The sequence below is a fragment of the Pongo abelii genome, chromosome 5, assembly GCF_028885655.2.
Source record: "Pongo abelii isolate AG06213 chromosome 5, NHGRI_mPonAbe1-v2.0_pri, whole genome shotgun sequence".
NCBI classification, from domain to species: Eukaryota; Metazoa; Chordata; class Mammalia; order Primates; family Hominidae; genus Pongo; species Pongo abelii.
In genome coordinates this window covers 11,699,889-11,717,611 of record NC_071990.2, presented here as the reverse complement: position 1 = coordinate 11,717,611, position 17,723 = coordinate 11,699,889, and the positions used below count along the sequence as shown (strand labels likewise).

At 44.7% G+C, this 17,723-nt stretch overlaps 1 protein-coding gene across 3 annotated transcripts in view; it reads left to right on the top strand.

Moving 5' to 3' along the window:
• The first annotated feature begins 11,554 nt into the window (after positions 1–11,554).
• ADTRP (androgen dependent TFPI regulating protein) overlaps positions 11,555–17,723 on the top strand; it is a 67,972-nt gene continuing 61,803 nt past the window's right edge. For all 3 annotated transcript variants that reach the window (XR_008525993.2, XR_008525992.2, XM_002816427.5), the window contains exons 1-2: positions 11,555–13,334; positions 13,902–14,261. Coding sequence is in view for 1 of the 3 variants with exons in the window: in XM_002816427.5 (XP_002816473.3) it covers positions 14,109–14,261 (153 nt within the window). In the remaining 2 variants the exon portion in view is untranslated. The remainder of the gene's footprint in view (positions 13,335–13,901; positions 14,262–17,723) is intronic.

Genomic DNA, 17,723 nt, shown 5'->3' with positions numbered 1-17,723 from the left:
TCAGATAAAGTAGAATTTATCCAAGCAAAGAAACTTTTAGAAACAAAGAGCGATGTTACATAATAATAAAAGAATCAACCTACTGTAAGGGATAATGGGAAGGACAGCTGAGAAAGGAATGAGGCCAATAGACCCAAGTTCAGGCAAGCTGATTTATTGTCAGTCCTGCCGGGCTACCTCCTGACCAAAGCCGAGGAGACAGCCCTGCTTACAGACTACTGCAGGGCTTTATAGGGCGAGGAACTGGGTCAGGGTTGGGGAGCTGAGTTGGGTGTGTAGGTGGGCTGAGTCAGGGTCGGGGAGTTGAGCTGGGTGTGCAGGAGGGCTGGGTCGGAGTGAGGGAGCTGAGTCGGGGGTGCAGGTGTCTTGACCGCATCCTGGAGATGTTTTTTGCCAGCTTTGTTATGCAAGGTGAACAGACAGGTTAACTGCATCCTGTAACTGCCTGGACAGTTACTGGAGGGGTCAGTGAAGAGGGGTTTGTCTTTAGCCCTGGGGTAGCTGTGCGGAGGTCACAAAGGACTGCATTGTAAGACCCATGGGAAGGGAGGGGAAACAGTCTGGTCGGAGTGACCCTAACATTCCAGCCTTTTAATAGAAAGGGGGCGCCATTTTTTGTCTGGCTGCCTCAGGCTGAGAGGGCAGTGAATAGGGGAAAGGCTGGAATGTGGGGGTGGCTTTAGTTTTGAAATTGTTGATACTCCTGGATTAACATCATGCCCTGTATGATTCCATGGGCAAAGGCTCAGATACGATTCTGCAAAAACTGGGTGAAGAGGTGTATTAAGCAAGGCCTGAAGATTAGGAGGAGGAGAAAAAGAATTATAAAAGGTCCAAGGAGAGGGAGTAGGCAGGGGGCCCAGGTGCTGAGAGACCAAGATGGCCAAGAAGGCCAGGTAGAGGAGCTGCTTTCCCTGATCTTTTGGGCGCCATCTTTGAGCTTTGTTTTACTGCATTCTAAACTAAGCCTGACTGGTTAAAATAAAAGCAGCATTCTTCATCTAGGAAAATGCAGAGTCCTCCTTTGTCAGCGGTCAGTAAGTCGAGACCTCTGTGATTTTGTAAGGCGACTGCCGCTAGGGAGTCTAGCTGAGTTTGTAAGGTGGTTATAGAAGTTGGAAGGTCATCTATACCATCTGAAAGTCCTTTTGATAAGGTTTTATGGTAATAAGAGGAAGTTGTGACTCCTGCTACTCCTGTGCCTGCGGCTGCTGTGATGCCCAGGCCTACGAGTAGTGGGATAAGCTGTATGGCCCGGGGCCTGTGGTGTGGGATTTGAGTATTTAGGGTTTGGAGAGGCAGGTTTTCTACTGGAGCTATGCCTATTTTAGGGCTGAGGAAGACCAGTGTACAGGTGCCTGTCCAGTTGCTGGGGAGACAGAGGTAGGTGAAGGTGCTGCATAGAAAGAATACACCTTGGCTAGGGAGGCAGAATTGGAAATGTATGGCAAAAAGGGGATGTAAAATGTTGTTCTCTGAGCATCAGGTGTGGAGGGAGGAGGCTAGAGCCGCTCCAGTTAGGGGTTGAAGGGGGTGTGTTGAGTTGAGCTGGCTAGCTCCTACTGTTGAGTTTTCTAAGTGTAGAAAGAAGTGTTTTGTGTCAATAAGTAGTCTGTTTGAGGGTGTGTTAGGCAGTGGGATTTCCATGCATTTGGAAGTGGGGACGGGGTCTAGACAAGTGCTCCACCCTGCGATTTCTATGCAGAGCCTGTGTCGGTTATTGGAGAATCCTGATGTTTCTCCCGTGACTCGGGTCTGAGGGGGGTTGGAGATGTTGAGAGTTTGTGTGGGGTTTGTTACTGTTACTGTTTGGATGCCTGTCGGGGGAGTGAGTGTTAGGGTATAGTTGCATAAGCTAGAGGAGAGGGTGCCTAGGGGGGACTCCTGAGGAAAGTTCACGCTTTATGCATAGGGATGCTTGTTGGCTTAGTTTTGAGTCTGAGGTAAGTGCTCCTAAGATAACCTTGTGTTTTGAAGTACGTGAGCTAAGATTAAGTTTGTAACTTTTGAGTGCATTTACTCCTCCGAAACTTTGGTAGTGGGGGTGGAGGATTATATTGATGAGGATCCAGTCTTTGAGGGGAACTGGGACGGCATCCTTCGATATGGTTTCTGAGGGGTGTACACAGAACCAGCAGGCCTTGGCCTGGGAGGGGTTAGTTGAATGGTGCGCTGAAGGTGGAAGCGGTAGTGAGAAGGAGGAGGAGTAAATAGACAGAGAGCAAGTGTAAAGGTAAAGAATTCGGCTTCATCTGGAGTGAATTCTTGTAAATCCCCTTGAAATATAAGGTCGGTGATCCAATCAAGGAATGCCGTGAGGGTGGGATGTTCTGGGTAGGACCATGAAATTCTGTGGCGCAGCGAAGGAAGAGGGTGAAACGGCAGGACGGGCAAAGACAGGACATTTAGGAGGGGCAACTGTTGCTGGTGGTTATTATACCTGCTATAAGGAGGATTATGAGGCAAAATGTTACGGATATGGAAATTTTTTGTTTGAAACTCCACCCAGGAGGCGAGACAGTATATAGTCCTATGGCAAAGAATAGAGTAAGTAGGGTGATTCCTGCAAGGGCAGCGTAATAGATGATTTCCATTAACAAGGGTTTGGATACTTAATGGTAAGGGGTGATAACTTGTCTGTTATGGTTCATGGGGGAAGAGTGGGGTCTTCTGGGATGGGCATTAATTAGGTGGAGTTGAGTTGGTCCGAGAAGAGTGCTGGAGTATTTGCAGGAAACAGCTGGTTGGTTAGTCGGTGGCGGGTCAGCGGCAGGGGATCTTTTTAACCTGGAAAGATGGCACCAAGATTTGTGTCCTGAAAGTTTGGCTGTGGTGGGGGTAGGGAGAAGGACTTGGAAAGGGCCTTCCCACTTTGGTGTGAGACTTGTTGAAATAAGGGTTTTTAGGAAGACATATTCTCCAGGAAGGAGTGCCTGGTCGGTGGGGCCTTGGTGGAGTTTTGGGAGGGCCTGGTCAGCTTGTTCGTGGAGGGGATGACGGATGAGAGAGAGTGTTGGGAGGTACTCTCCTAATTGAGAGTTAGGAGGGAGTCTGTTTTGTAAGAGGAAAGGACGTCCATACATTAACTCAAATGGACTGAGGAAGGAGGGGGCTTTTGGACTGGCTCTGATGTGAGCCAGTGCTATGGGTAAAAAGGAGGTCCAAGGTTTTTTGATCTCAAGTGTGAGTTTGGTTAACTGAGTTGTGAGAATTCCGTTTGCCCTCTCGACTTCTCCGGATGACTGGGGCCGATATGGGATATGGAGGCGCCACTCAACGCCAAGGGATGGGGAGACTTGTTGGGTAATTTGGGAGATGAAGCTAGGCCCATTGTCTGATTGTATGGGGCTTGGGAGACCAAATCTAGGGATAATTTCTGATATGAGAATTTGAGAGACTTCTGCAGCTTTTTCTGAAGGAGTAAGAAATGCTTCTACTCAGCCTGAAAAAGTGTCTACGAGGGTAAGAAGATATTTAGCTTTTTTGACGGGAGGCATGTGGGTGAAGTTTACTTGCCAGTGCTCCCCTGGGAGTGTTCCTCTGAGCTGGTGTGTAGGGATGAGGAGAGGGTGGAGGGCCCCTAGGGAGGAAGTAACAGAGCATATACGACAGTTTGAGGTTATGTCCTTTAGTGAGATGAATAGATGGGGGGAGGAGAAACAAGGGCGAAGGAGTAGGTATGGGGGCATGCACTGATATGGAAGGATTGGTGAAGAGGTGTTAGAATTTCCTTGCTTTGCTCTTGGGGAAGAACAGGCTTTTGATTTTTGATTATACAGTCCCCTTGAAGGGAGGCTCCTTGCTGTAGTAGTGAAGACTTTTCAGTGGGAGGGTATTTGGGTGGGACTGCTGGGGTGACAAGGAGGATGAGGGCAGGAAGAGGAGAAAGGGAGGCCTGTTTTGCTACCTCGTCGGTCTTTCTATTTCCTTTTGAGATTTCATCTGATCCTGCTTGATGTTCTCAACAGTGTACGTGACTCTTGCTTCAGTTGGGAGGTGTGCAGCCTGAAGGAGTTGGTAAATAAGGGGGCCATTAGTAATGGGGGTTCTTTTGGCGGTAAGGAATCCTCTCTCTTGCCAGATGGCAGCATGGGAATGAAGAATGTGATAGGCATACTTGGAGTCTGTGTATATGTTGACCCATTTATTTTTGGAGAGGGTTAGGGCTCTGGTGAGCACTATGAGTTCTGCCTTCTGGGAGGAGGTTCCTGGGGGTCAGGTTTTAGCCTCAATTACATGGTTTAAGGTAACTACTGCATACCCAGCAATTTTGGGAGAGCCGGGGGCTCCAGAAGAGGAGCCAACTATGAATAGTTGGTCATCTGGGTTAGTGAGAGGCTCGGAGGAGATGTGAGGGAAGTGTGGCTGCAGGTGATCCAGAATGTCAGTGCAAGAATGAGTAGAAGGGGAAGAGGATATGGGGAGTAGGGATGCTGGGTTGAGGGGAGCACTTTTGGTGAGGCTGAATTCAGGATTTTCAATAAAGAGGGCATAGAGTGACTGAATTCAGGAAGGAGAGAGGGAGCTTAACGCCCGGGAGGAGAGGAGATCCTGTAAGTTGTGAGAGCTGTGGACAGTGGTGCTTTGGCCAAATGTTAGTTTTTTACTTTCCAGAGCTAAAACGGCCGCTGCTGCTAATGCTCTAAGACAGGTTGGCCACCCTCTGACAGTGTTGTTTAATTGTTTTGAGAGGTATGCCACAGGGGTAAAGGAAGGAGGATTTCCCTTTTGTTGCCCTAAGACCCCGAGAGCTATTCCTTGGTTTTCAGTGGTATAGAGAACGAAGGGTTGAGAGATGTTGGGTAAGGACAGGGCAGGTGCAGTGATGAGAGCGGTTTAGAGTCTATGGAAACTGGGAAGTATGTTGTGTGTGGGGCTTAGGGGTTCATTGAGAGGGCCTTTGGCTGCTTCATAGAGGGGCCGAGCCAGGAGGACAAAGTTGGGAATCCATATCCTAAAGAAACCTGCCAGTCCTAGAAAGAGAGAAGTTCATTTTTTGAGGAAGGCAGGGGCAAGCTGTTTATTAAGGTTGCCTGTGCTGGGTCATGGCTCGGGCCCCGGGGGAAAGTTGGACTCCTAAGTGTGTTACTGTTGGAGTAGATAGTTGGGCAAACAACAAATCTCTATCAGCATTTAGAATTTACCTGCTACCATGAATAGTGCTGAGGGCACAGAGATGTATCAGACACCCCTGGAGATGCTCATAGTGATTGGCTGCCTCAGTGAGGGTTCCAATGGGAAAAGGCAGTTCCCTCAGCTGAGAGTTTAATGATGGGACTATTAGTCCTTGGATGGGCAAAGGTAAGACAGTTCTGTAAGAACTGTGGAAGTACAGATCAGCTGTAAAGGGAATGAGCCATCTCAGATGGGCTCTGTGCAGATTACAAGGGTAGGTGGAACAAGTACAAGTCCCGCCAACTTGCCTTGTCTTCAAGTTTAACATTTGAGAGCTATATTGGTTAGCTGTTTGTTTAGCAACAGCAGCTGGAGAACCCCTCTCTTGTGTCAAAATGAAACCACACTTCAGCAGACTTGTTCACCATAATCTCAAGGACTCTGTGCCCTCTGTCCCTATTTCCTGCTCATCGCTGCTCAACCTGCAGACGTCACCTAGGAGTGTCGTCCAACCCCTCCCGCTGCAGCTGGCGCCATGGTATGTGTGGGGGTGTGTGAATCTGTGTGGGGTTGGGGCATTTCTTCAGAGGCCAGCTCTGGTCAGTTGCTCCCTTAGTTCAGTTGGCGTCCCAGCTTTGGGACGTGAGATAGTCACTGTTGCAGGTTCCCTGAACCCCATTTCATACCAAAGGAAATTAACACCCCAGTGAAGCTGATGGCTGATCAGCTCCAGGTCCTGAAGCGTGTACAGGCTTGAACTCAAGCCCCTTGCCCTGACTCCCTTTTGTATCTTATCCCTTGGTGACTGGGCAAGAAATGGGTTATATCTTTACCAGGAAAAACTGTTATTTGTGCCGGTGGCCATGACTACTTTACTGTGGGACTCCTTTCATCCTTATCTTCTCCTACTTCGTGTCTGGAGTTTCCCATGACTTACTCAATGCATTCATCGTTAGCTCAATCTTCCATATATTTAGAATGACAGAATAATGTGCAGGATAATTTAGGCTCCATTAGTACTTTGTGCATACCTCTATTATAGTACTTATCACATCGTGCTGTAATTTTTTGTTTACATACCTGTCTCTGCCACTTGGCAGTGAGTTCCTCCGGGGCTCAGGCTGTCTTACTCATTTCTGTATTCCACCTCCTCCCCACAACCCAGCAGCTGAACACGTTGAACACAGTAGGTTTTTAATGAATGAGCCGGCTTTAGGGTAAGGCTCGGCAGACTGGTACACCTGGTATTCTACATATTCATTTATTCAGCAAATATTTTCATAACTGCTACTATTTTTTAAATTGCCAAATAAAAATTGTATACATTTGTGGTGTACAACATGATGTTTTGAAATCTGTGTGCATTGTGGAATGGCTAACTCAAGCTAATTAATATATGCATTACCTCACATACTTATCCTCTTTTTGCGGTGAGAGTATTTTTTTTTTTTTTTTTGACAAGGTCTGGCTCTATTGTCCAGGCTGGAGTGCAGTGGTGTGATGCAGGCTCACTGCAACCTCCACCTCCCACACTCAAGCAATCCTCCCACCTCAGCCTCCCAAGTAGCTGGGACTACAGGTGCGCATCACCACACCTAGCTAATTTTTGTGTTTTTAGTAGACAGGGTCTTGCTATGTTGCCCATGCTGGTCTCAAGCTCCTGGGTTCAAGTGATCTGCCCTCCTCAGCCTCTCAAAGTGCTGAGATTATAGGTGTGAACCACCATGCCTCGCCGAGAATACTTAAAATCTACTCTGTTAGCAATTTTCAAGCATACAACACATTATTACTAATTATAGTCACCATATTGTACAATAAATCTCTTACACTTATTCTTCCTGTCTAACTGAAATTTTATATCCTTTGACCAACTTTCCCCAAGCCCCACTCCCACCTCCGCCCCAAGCCCCTGGTGACCTCCATTCTACTCTCTGCTTCTTTAGACTGCACGTATAATGAGGTCAAGGAGTATTTGTCTTTCTGTGCCTGGCCTATTTCACTTAACATAATACCCTCCAGGTTCACCTACGTTGTCACAAATAGAAGTTTCTTCTGTCTGAAGACCAAGTGTTATTCCACTGTGTATCCGTACCATACTTTCTTCATTCATTTATCCATCGATGAACACTTAGGGTGAGTCCTTGTCATGGCTACTGTAAAGAAGAATGTTACAGTGACTGTGGGAGTGCAGGTGTCTCTTTGACATTACTAATTCATTTTCCTTTGGATATATACCCAGTTGTGGGATTGCTGGATGATATTATAGTTCTATTTTTAATTTACTGAGGAAATTTTGTACCGTTTTCCATAATATCTGTGCTAATTTATTTCCCACCATCAGTATATCAGAGTTTTCTTTTCTCCACATCTTTGCCAACATGTGTTTTCTTTTTTCTTTCCTTCTTTTTCTTTCTTTCTTTTTTTTTTTGATAACAGTCATTCAGGTGTAAGGCGATATCTCTTTTAATTTGCATTTCCCTGAGGTTTAGTGATGTTGAACATTTTTTATATATCTGTTGGCCATTTGTATGTCTTCTTTTGATGTCTATTCGGGTCTTTTGCCCATTTTTTAAATTGAGTTATTGGTTTTCTTATTCAGCAGATATTTATTAAGTACTTACTGTGTGTCCAGCACTATGCTAAGCTCTGGGAATTCAAACACATCATATGTGAACCCTAGGAGATAATGATGTATAAAAAAGACTAATTCCTAATCATTATGCAATATGCAGGGTTGCATAGCAGGTTAAAGAAGACAGGAGGGAGATGTTTAAGATGGTCAGGTTTTGGTGGCCATCAAGGAAGGATTCCTGGAGACGGAAGCTGCTGAGCTGCATTTTAAATGAGGGTTATGATGTAACCAGTCAAAGATATGTTGAGAGGAGGCATCAGGGAGAGGAGACAGTAGGGGTAAAGGTGCCGGTATGTGACATAGCCAGGTGTAGGTGAAAAGCTCTGTCAATGCAGTGTTGTTGGAGTGACATCCAATGTGGGATGCAACACGAGGCTGGAGAGAGCCAATGGAGAGTGGGCAGGTTATTAAAAGCTATGAAACTTGGATGTAATGCTGTGGGTGATGCTGATGTAGTAAAACGACATGAGCTGGTGGGGTATGTGGCATTTCAGAGAGAATCACTCACTGACCTTGTGAAAAACAGAGTTGGGGCATCAAACTAGATTCAGGAAAACCAGCTAGGTTGCTGGTTGCTATGGTGGTGGCAAGAGATGGAGGCCACTTGAACGAGGGCAGTTGTAGAAGGGATGGAAAGAAAGGGACTGATTTGACCCTGATGTAAGAAACGAACTTGGCAGGATTTGGTGGTTAACTGGATTTGAGGAGTAAAAAAGCGGGAGGACACAGGAAGCTCCCAGGCCGATGGTGAGGCCGTGGTCACAAGACAGAGACTAGAGAAGAAAAGCCTGGTTTGGTGGAAGTCAGTGAGCTCGTTTTAGACGTATGGAGTTTGAGGCATGTCTGTCTCTTTCAGGAGATTCCAACAGGTAGTCAAAGATGTGTTTGAAGCTTGGTGGGGATAGGGAGAGGGCCTGGACCAGAGGTATATAATTTGTGGTCACAAACTGGAAGGCAGTGGTAGAAATTATGATCATGGATAAAATCACTAGGGTGAGTATGTGTTGGGAGACGGATGGTAAGCCGGACCAGCTCTCTGGGGAATGCCAGCACAGAAGGAGCTGGTGGAGGAAGAGGAGCTCATGAAACAGACTGAGAAGGATAGTAAGAGCATGTTGGGAGAATAAGCCTTGCTCACACGTGGCTTCCTCAGGGCTAGCTTCCCTGACTCCCTACCCACACCAGGTCTGATACTGCCATCCCCTCTAATAAGTCCACTGTGTTTGTCCTTCACAGAAGTTGCCATAGTTATAAATTAACACCTGTTTTTATTGTTGCTTAATGTCCATCTTTCCTGCTAGAATATAAGCTCCATGAGGGCAGGGTTTGCATCTCTCTTCTTCCTCGGGGAATCCCCAGGGCCTAGCAGGTGCCTGGCAGATAGTTGTTGCTTAATAAGTATTTGTGAAACTAAAGAATCATGTTGCAGACTCCCAGGGGGGTAGAGAGTTTCAAAGAAAGTCACTCTTAGTAACCAAGTGGCCTGTGTAGTATCCAAATCAAAGTATGAAGTATGCTTATTTTTAAATGTTTAAAATTTCCTGTGTAAAATAATCAAATTTTTGAACAACTCCTTCCCACTTCTCCTGGATATGATGTGAAGCCCTCAAATACTTGGAGAGAGGAAAAGGCAGACAAACAGCACGCTTAGTATGTATTAGTTTATAACGTGCAACTAAGAGGTGACATTCATTTCTCTCCAAAGCTCCACCTGGTCTCATGGTGGGGAACAGATGGTCAGGCTGCTTCATGAAAATGGATCTGGTTATTCAACCAGGAACACAAATTATGATATGAATATGGTTGCAATGTAGATTTTTCATTGGCAACAATTTTGTGAAAAGTTTTATAAGAAAATGCAGATGTTGAATTAAGAAATAGTTTTATTTTTTAATTCATAATCCTTAATTCATAATGTAATCCTTATATACATATATTACGTGTAATTATTAAATCCTTATATACATATACTACATGTCATTTATTAAAATATCATTTTATTAATTATTAATATGTATTAAAATGATATTACATGTTAAATCCTTATATATTACATGTTATTATTTATTAAAATGCTAACAATTCATTGGATCCCAATGTAAAACACTAAAACTCTTACAAATTAATTTAAATAATTTTATCAATATTTATGAGAGGCCCCATCTGTGGGCAATGAGGCTAATGCAGAGAAAAATAACATCTAGGTGGTGAAAGGCCAGTGTCCAGGTTTGGACACACACATTTCAGAGATATGGGTCTTTGTCTTCCCCTCCTTTCCTACCTTTGCCTCAATCCTTACCCATCTGCAGACTTAGGCTTGAGATATTTTTTTGTATAAAGGAATAAAACCTCTAAATCAACAATGGTGTCTAAAATGAAAACACCCTTGGAGACATTCATTCATTCATATGTGCACCAAGTTTCAAAGCATATTGATCCTTTTCTAAGATAATTTTCTGATGAGAGGCGAGAAAAATAAAAGGGACTCGGCCGGGCTCAGTGGCTCACGCCTGTAATCCCAGCACTTTGGGAGGCCGAGATGGGCGGATCACGATGTCAGGAGATTGAGACCATCCTGGCTAGCACAGTGAAACCCCGTCTCTACTAAAAATACAAAAAAAATTAGCCAGGCGTGGTGGCGGGTGCCTGTAGTCCCAGCTACTCGGGAGGCTGAGGCAGGAGAATGGCGTGAACCCGGGAGGCGGAGCTTGCAGTGAGCAGAGATCGCGCCACTGCACTCCAGCCTAGGCCACAGAGCGAGACTCCTTCTCAAAAAAAAAGGGGGGACTCAGTAGGGAGAGGAGAAATATCAAAGTGGGAGTCTCAGAGTGTGCAGAGCAACATTGTTCCTTTGTAGGCAGGTACACTGGTTGGATTAGGGTTCTCTAGAGGGACAGAACTAATATATCGGGGGACCTGCCCCGATAATCACGTAGGTTCTTTTCTATTTTCCTAAGCGTCGGCTGGCTTGAGAAATAAAAGGACAGAGTACAAAAGAGAGAAATTTTAAAGCCGGGCGTCCAGGGGAGACATCACATGTCGGTAGGATCCGTGATGCCCCACAAGCCACAAAAACCAGCAAGTTTTTATTAGGGAGTTTCAAAAGGGGAAGGAGTGTGCGAATAGGTGTGGGTGACAGACATCAAGTACTTAACAGGGTAATAGAATATCACAAGGCAAGTGGAGGCAGGGCGAGATCACAGGACCACAGGACCAAGGCGAAATTAAAATTGCTAATGAAGTTTCGGGCACCATTGTCATTGATAACATCTTATCAGGAGACAGGGTTTTGAGATCAACCGGTCTGACCAAAATGTATTAGGCGGGAATTTGTTCTTCCTAATAAGCCTGGGAGCGCTATGGGAGACTGGAGTTTATTTCACCTCTGCAATCTCGACCATAAGAGACAGGTACGCCCCGGGGGGGCCAGTTCAGAGACCTGCCCCTAGGTGCGCATTCTCTTTCTCAGGGACATTCTATGCTGAGAAAAAGAATTCAGCGATATTTCTCCCATTTGCTTTTGAAAGAAGAGAAATATGGCTCTGTTCTGCCCGGCTCACCGGCAGTCAGAGTTTAAGGTTATCTCTCTTATTCCCTGAACAATTGCTGTTAGCCTGTTCTTTTTTCAGGGTGCCCACATTTCATATTGCTCAAACACACATGCTGTACAATTTGTGTAGTTAACGCAATTATTACAGGGTCCTGGAACGATATACATCCTCCTCAACTGAAAGGATTAAGAGATTAAAGTAAAGACAGGCATAGGAAATCACAAGGGTATTGATTGGGGAAGCGATAAGTGTCCATAAAATCTTTACAATTTATGTTTAGAGATTGCAGTAAAGACAGGCATAAGAAATTACAAAAGTATTAATTTGGGGAACTAATAAATGTCCGTAAGATCTTCACAATCCACATTCTTCTGTCATGGCTTCAGCCGGTCCCTCCGTTTGGGGTCCCTGACTTCCCGCAACACTAATAGGATGTATGTATATAAGAAGGGGAATTTATTAAGGAGAATTGACACACAATCACAACAACAGGCCGTCTACAAGTTGAGGAGCAAGAAAGCCAGTGGTGGATCAGTCCGAGTCTCAAAACCTCAAAATTAGGGAAGCCAACAGTGCAGCCTTCAGTCTGTGGACAAAGGCCCAAAAGTCCCTGGCAAACCACTGGTATACATCTAGGAGTCCAAAAGCTGAAGAACTTGCAGTCCGATGTTCGAGGGCAGGAAGCATCGTGAGAGCATGGGAGAAAGATGAAGTCCAGAAGAGTCAGCAAGTCTAGTCCTTCCACGTTCCTCTGCCTGCTTTATCCTAGCCACGCTGGCAGCTGATTAGATGGTGCCTACCCAGACTGAGGGTGGGTTTGCTTCTCCCAATCCACTGACTCAAATGTTAATCTCCTTTGGCAACACCCTCGTAGACACAGCCAGGAGCAATACTTTGCATCCTTCGAACCAATCAAGTTGACACTCAATATTAACCATTACACTGAGTTCAGATGGCAGCTCTGCCTCTTACGAAGTGTTGAACACATCGTTTTAGCAGATCAGACTTCCATTTCCTCATCTGAAAATGTACTTAATACATAATAGTACTTACCTCATAGTGTTATTTAGAGTGCTAATCAGCTAATATGTGTAAAGCAACTGGAACAATGCTTAGCAAACAGTAAGTACTATAAAAGTATTAGCTTCTGTTATTATTTGCAATTTAGCCCAGGCTGTGGAGTTTTGCACAGAGTTTTATGTACCCATTTCCCAGATCACCCCTTCCTTTGAGAATGGTTTGCTATGGTCTATGTTTGTGTTCCCTGCAAATTCCTGTGTTGAAATCCTAACTCCCAGGGTGATGGCATTAGGAGAGGGGAGCTTTCAGAGGTGATTAGGTCATGAGGGCAGCGTCTCCATGAATGGGATTAGTGGCCTTATAAAACAGGCCCCAGGGAGCTTGTTTGCCCCTTCTACCACAAGAGGACTCAGCCAGGAGTCACTATTTATGAACCAGGAAACCGACCCACATTAAACACCAGGCACTCTGTCAGCATCTTGATGTTGGACTTCCAGCCTCCAGAACTGAGAAATAAATTTCTGTTGTTTCCAAGCTTCCCAGTTTACAGTATGTTGTTATAGCAGCCCCAACAGATGGAAAAATAAAACATGGTTACAATGCAGACCTCCATGGCGGGCTCAGGTTTTCTCTCCCCCCATCTCCCGTTCCTGATGTTGGGAGTCTGTTGACTCTTAGGAGGTGGGTTTGTTTATGTTTTGTCCTCCTTGTCCAGCCTACAGTTCTTTCTGCTAGTACTTTTAAGCCCTGGTTAAGTCATTGAAAAGCACCCATTACAGACTTACATAACTGTGTCAGGAGCATTTCTCTGAGGGATTTGCTCACCCCTCGGAGTCAGTTGCCCAGGGAAACAAGCTGGCGATGTCACAAGGCATCCACTTCTAGTTCTTCCTCAATTCCCTTCTGTGGAGCCTGAGTCAGAGCCTAGTCCTGCACGCTGCCTAGCCCAGCCATGTCTCATCCTATTCATGGCAGAGCAGGGACTCTCACCCTCTCCCAGCAACGTCTAAAGTCAGGTATATTGGGGTCATAGCCACAGTAAGGATGGTCTCCTGTGCTGCTTCTTCCCTCTCAGGGCACAGAAATGCCTATGCAAATGGAGTGTCTAGGACAGCCCTGGGTTACTCTTGGTTCTCTAGGGTATAGATACAAAACTGAAAAAAAAAAAAAAAAAAAAAGAAAAGAAACCGTTGGAGCTGCTCCCTGGAGGATCAAAGGTTGTTGCAGACTTTCTAGAATCTCAGAGACCTCAGGAGCAAAATTACAACACACTTTTCCTTTCTACTGTTCATGCCCTAAGCACACCCATGATCTGGTTTATCAACCTGCTCCTCCTTTTCTCAAGAGATAAGGTTGCAACTTCCTTGTTATATGCAAATGAAAAGAAAAAAGAATACAGCCATGGAAATATTTCGTTAGATTTTTCTAGTATTTCATGCTTACTTCATTTAACCATGCCTCTGCCCCAGTGCCCTAGTGAAACAGTACAATGTACAGCTCTTGCATTGCTACCTGCCCTTCTCAAAGCCCACATGTTGTATTGTATGCAAATCTACAGATTATCTATCATTATCTAAATGCAGGCATCTGAAAACCAGCAGTAATCCTGTCTCTGAAGTTTATCAGGAAAGGAGCTTAAAAGAGAACCAAATTCAGCCTGTATTGGAACTCTCAGTCCCAGAGGGGTGTGGTTTATAGCTCTCTGGCCTGCTGTTGAACTTGAGCTGTGACCCACAGAAAGACGCCAGAAACTACTCAAGACATTCACGGTGCCCCGGTCGGCACTAGCCATGACGAAGACTTCTACATGCATATACCGCTTCCTTGTTCTGAGCTGGTATACTTTCCTCAATTATTACATCTCACAGGAAGGAAAAGACGAGGTGAAATCCGAAATCTTGGCAAATGGTGCAAGGTGGAAATATATGACGCTGCTTAATCTGGTAAGTCCATATGGCCGTACCAGGAACTGATCCATTTCTCTAGAATATCAGTGCTGCCACACATATCATCTTTGAATTTTATTAAATACACAAATTTGTTATTTGTCTTCCTTCTTCACCGTTTTGTGAGTTTTGGGTTTTTCGTTTACTTAACAATTTGCTCTGATAAACCCAATTTGGAAATTATCTATAGTTAACATCTCTGTGCTGGCTTATTGTTAAATGCTCTCTTGAAAAAAAAAAATCTCATCTTGGAGCTCTTTTCAGATGAGCTCAAAGAGGGGACCATGCTAATGGTTTCACCGTGGGATTAACTACAAATGCAGGAGGCATTTTGAACTTTGCTTGGGGAAGTCTGTGAAGAGAAGGCAGAGTGGCGTATGGTGTGTAGGAAGTGTAATTTCCAATGAAGGAATAATGCCATTTTACAGCACACACAGACTAACAGATTTATCTAAGAAAAGCAAACACATTTTGCCATGTTCAGCTCCCACCTCAATTTTTTATAGGTTCAGCCTCCATCTTAAAGGACAAATCACCCAACCGAATGGCAAATACACATTTTCAACTCTTTAAAAACCAATCTTATGACTTAATCCTTTCTTGTCTTCCTAACCTGGCTGACTGCATTCTGATGAAGTGTGAATGAATGGGAGAAAAGCAGATTACAAAAAATACTTTGAGGAATAGGTTTTAAAAAATACTTTTAAAGTTAAAAGCTAATAACGGGGAATCATTTGGGGATGTGAATTAATATTTGAGGTTTTTGACTAAAATCTTGGGTGCCACATAAACATCTGTTTTCAGAATCGTAATCCTCATTTGACAAGCAGAGAATGTATGTGATCAGAAACTGTGACACTCTGAAATGCTAAGGAGGTGGAAGTGGAGAGAGTTAAAATCAAAGAGGCCCAAAGCGGCTGCTTCCTCCTCACTGGTTGGTTAGTGGCCTCTTTATTTGGGCCTGAAAAATTGGAACCCTGAACACAGCTCCAGTGTGTTTGAAAACTTCAAGGTGACTACTTGTTTCAATCATGGAATTTTATGAGAAAAACAAACAGAAACAAAACAAAAAATATTTTTTGTAGAACTAGGAGTACCACAGTAAACAACAACAATAACAACAAAAAACCCACACACACACACGCGTGCATACACACACACCCCTAAGGTTTGTGTCTCTATTGACTTTCTATGAAAAACAGTCAACTAAAAGGGACGTGTGTCTGTAGTTAGGACTGACTTTCTAATAAAATCCAATTCCAGTATGAATGTCCTACCTCACACTATGTGTGGCTAAGAATAGATTTATCACCACACTCATTAACCAGCTCCCTTACTTCTTTGTATATATATATACACACACACACACACAACTGATCCTGACTTTTTAATTCTAGCTCACCTACATTTCCAAGAGCCCTTATTTTCCAAGAGTGAGAAAAGTCTCTTATCTTGTCAGTGATACTGTCATTTCCTAGTGTTAATCCCAATTTTGCTTCCCTGATTGATCAGCTACCAAATCCTATTAGGTTTTCCTTTTACTAAGTTCATCCTTTCTTCTTCAACCTTACTGTCTCTCATTCCAGGCTTATATGAAGCCTTCCTGGATGACCATATCATCTCTTTACGGTCCTTTCATGGTCTAATCCAGCCACTCAGATTCCAAATTAATCTTCTCAAAGCACTGGTTTTGGTTTGTTTTTTAATACCATGACCTGGATCTAAAAGTGTGGTCTGCTGCTCAGGAAACCACAGTGGCTCCCTCCTGCCTCATGGACCCAATGTCAAACTCCCGATTCAAGAGCTCACCTGCCCAACCAGCAGGTTCCCTCTTCCTGGGAGGCTGGTCTCTTCCGCAGTAAGGACTGCGTCTCACTACTATTGGTCCCTGGGCTTCCTGCTGTCACTTCTCTGCCCAGTGTTCTCTCTGTCCTTAGAAGAAAGGCCTACTTACCTCTCTTCACCACATTGCTTCTTTCATAGAAGATTGGGAATCACATATACTCCCCCCAAATCTTTGCTGACCAACTCCAGTCCAAATTTCCTTTTCCTTTCTCTGATTTTCACAGCATCTCTCAGTCTCCGCTGATTTATGTGTAGTGTTGTTTTCTAATTCCCTCTCTCCCTGCCATGTGAGTCTTAACATTCCAATCAAACTTTGGCTCCAAAACAGAAGTTCTTTTTCTCCTAGGTCCTTGCCAACCCTAACTGTCTATATTTCTACCTTGAATTCAGCACAGTGCCTGGCACAGGATACCCACATATTAAAAAGCTGCAACTTGGTACGTTGACGTGACCTCAGCCTTTCTGCATCCTTGAGCAGTCCCTCTCTCCTGGTATCTTCTGGCCCTCGTAAATAAACTGAGGGGCTTACCTGTGGTGATTTTCTTTCTGAGCTCCATTAGGAGTCATCTTGAAAGTGTGACCTAATGAAATGCTTCCCAACTGGTGAAGATGGGTTGAGTGTATTTCAAAGGATCAATTTAATGTAGATTTTGAATATGCTTAAGGTGAAATATTGGACCTGAAAATGTCTAGCTCTTGAGATCTCATGGGCTGATGAACGGTTGTGTTTCCTAATGATTAATTAGTGTTCATTCATGACTAATTAATTGGTGGTTGTGCTTATTAAGTCATAAAGGTCTCACAACTTGTGCTCACATTCTTATATTTATTTTACCTCAGTTTGGGGAAGTTAGTATCCAATCCTGCTTACCAGAAAATGTACACCCCTCCTCGTAAACAGCTTGAATTTATAATTGGCTGAGTATCATTTGTGTCCCCTTTGTAAGAGCAAAGCCCCCTTTTGTGCCAGTTGGCATTGAGAGCATTGCCCCAGTTCCCCTTGAAGCTATCCCAGGGGACTGGAAGGGGAGACAGACAAGAGTTGCACTGAGCTACTCCCCTGGGGTTGGTGGTAGTGGCTAAGGTGCCATTGAGAATTGGTCAAGGTGACCCATTTCTGACTAAGGAGAGTGAAGGTAGGAGAGGACAGATAGGAGTCTCTGCCTAATAAGAGAGTAAACTGACCTCAGGGAAGGGGCTACTGATTCCCTGCTGGGAGGGAGAGGTGGTGTTTCACAATGGTTAGAATTGTGATCTCTGGGATGGCACCTCAGTCCCACTGCTTGCTGCCCCCAAGACCCTGGGCTAGGCACTTCTTTGTGTCTTTCATTTCCACATCTGTCAAATAGAAATAAAAATAGTAGCTAACTATAGGGTAGCCATGGGGGAGAAATGATCTGACAGGTGGGAAGCGCTCAGAATGACATCAGCATGGTGTTAGGCAGTGGACGGTGGGGAGAGAAGATGGGGAGGTGATGGTGAACTTCTCTGGGTAGAGAAGGTGATGCAGGAGGGTGACTTAGTAGGTGGAGGCCAGCAGGAGTCATCCACCCCCTTCCCCTTCATGGCTCCTATTTCTCCCTCCCCGAGCTGCGTGCCCCGTCTTCCCAGCTG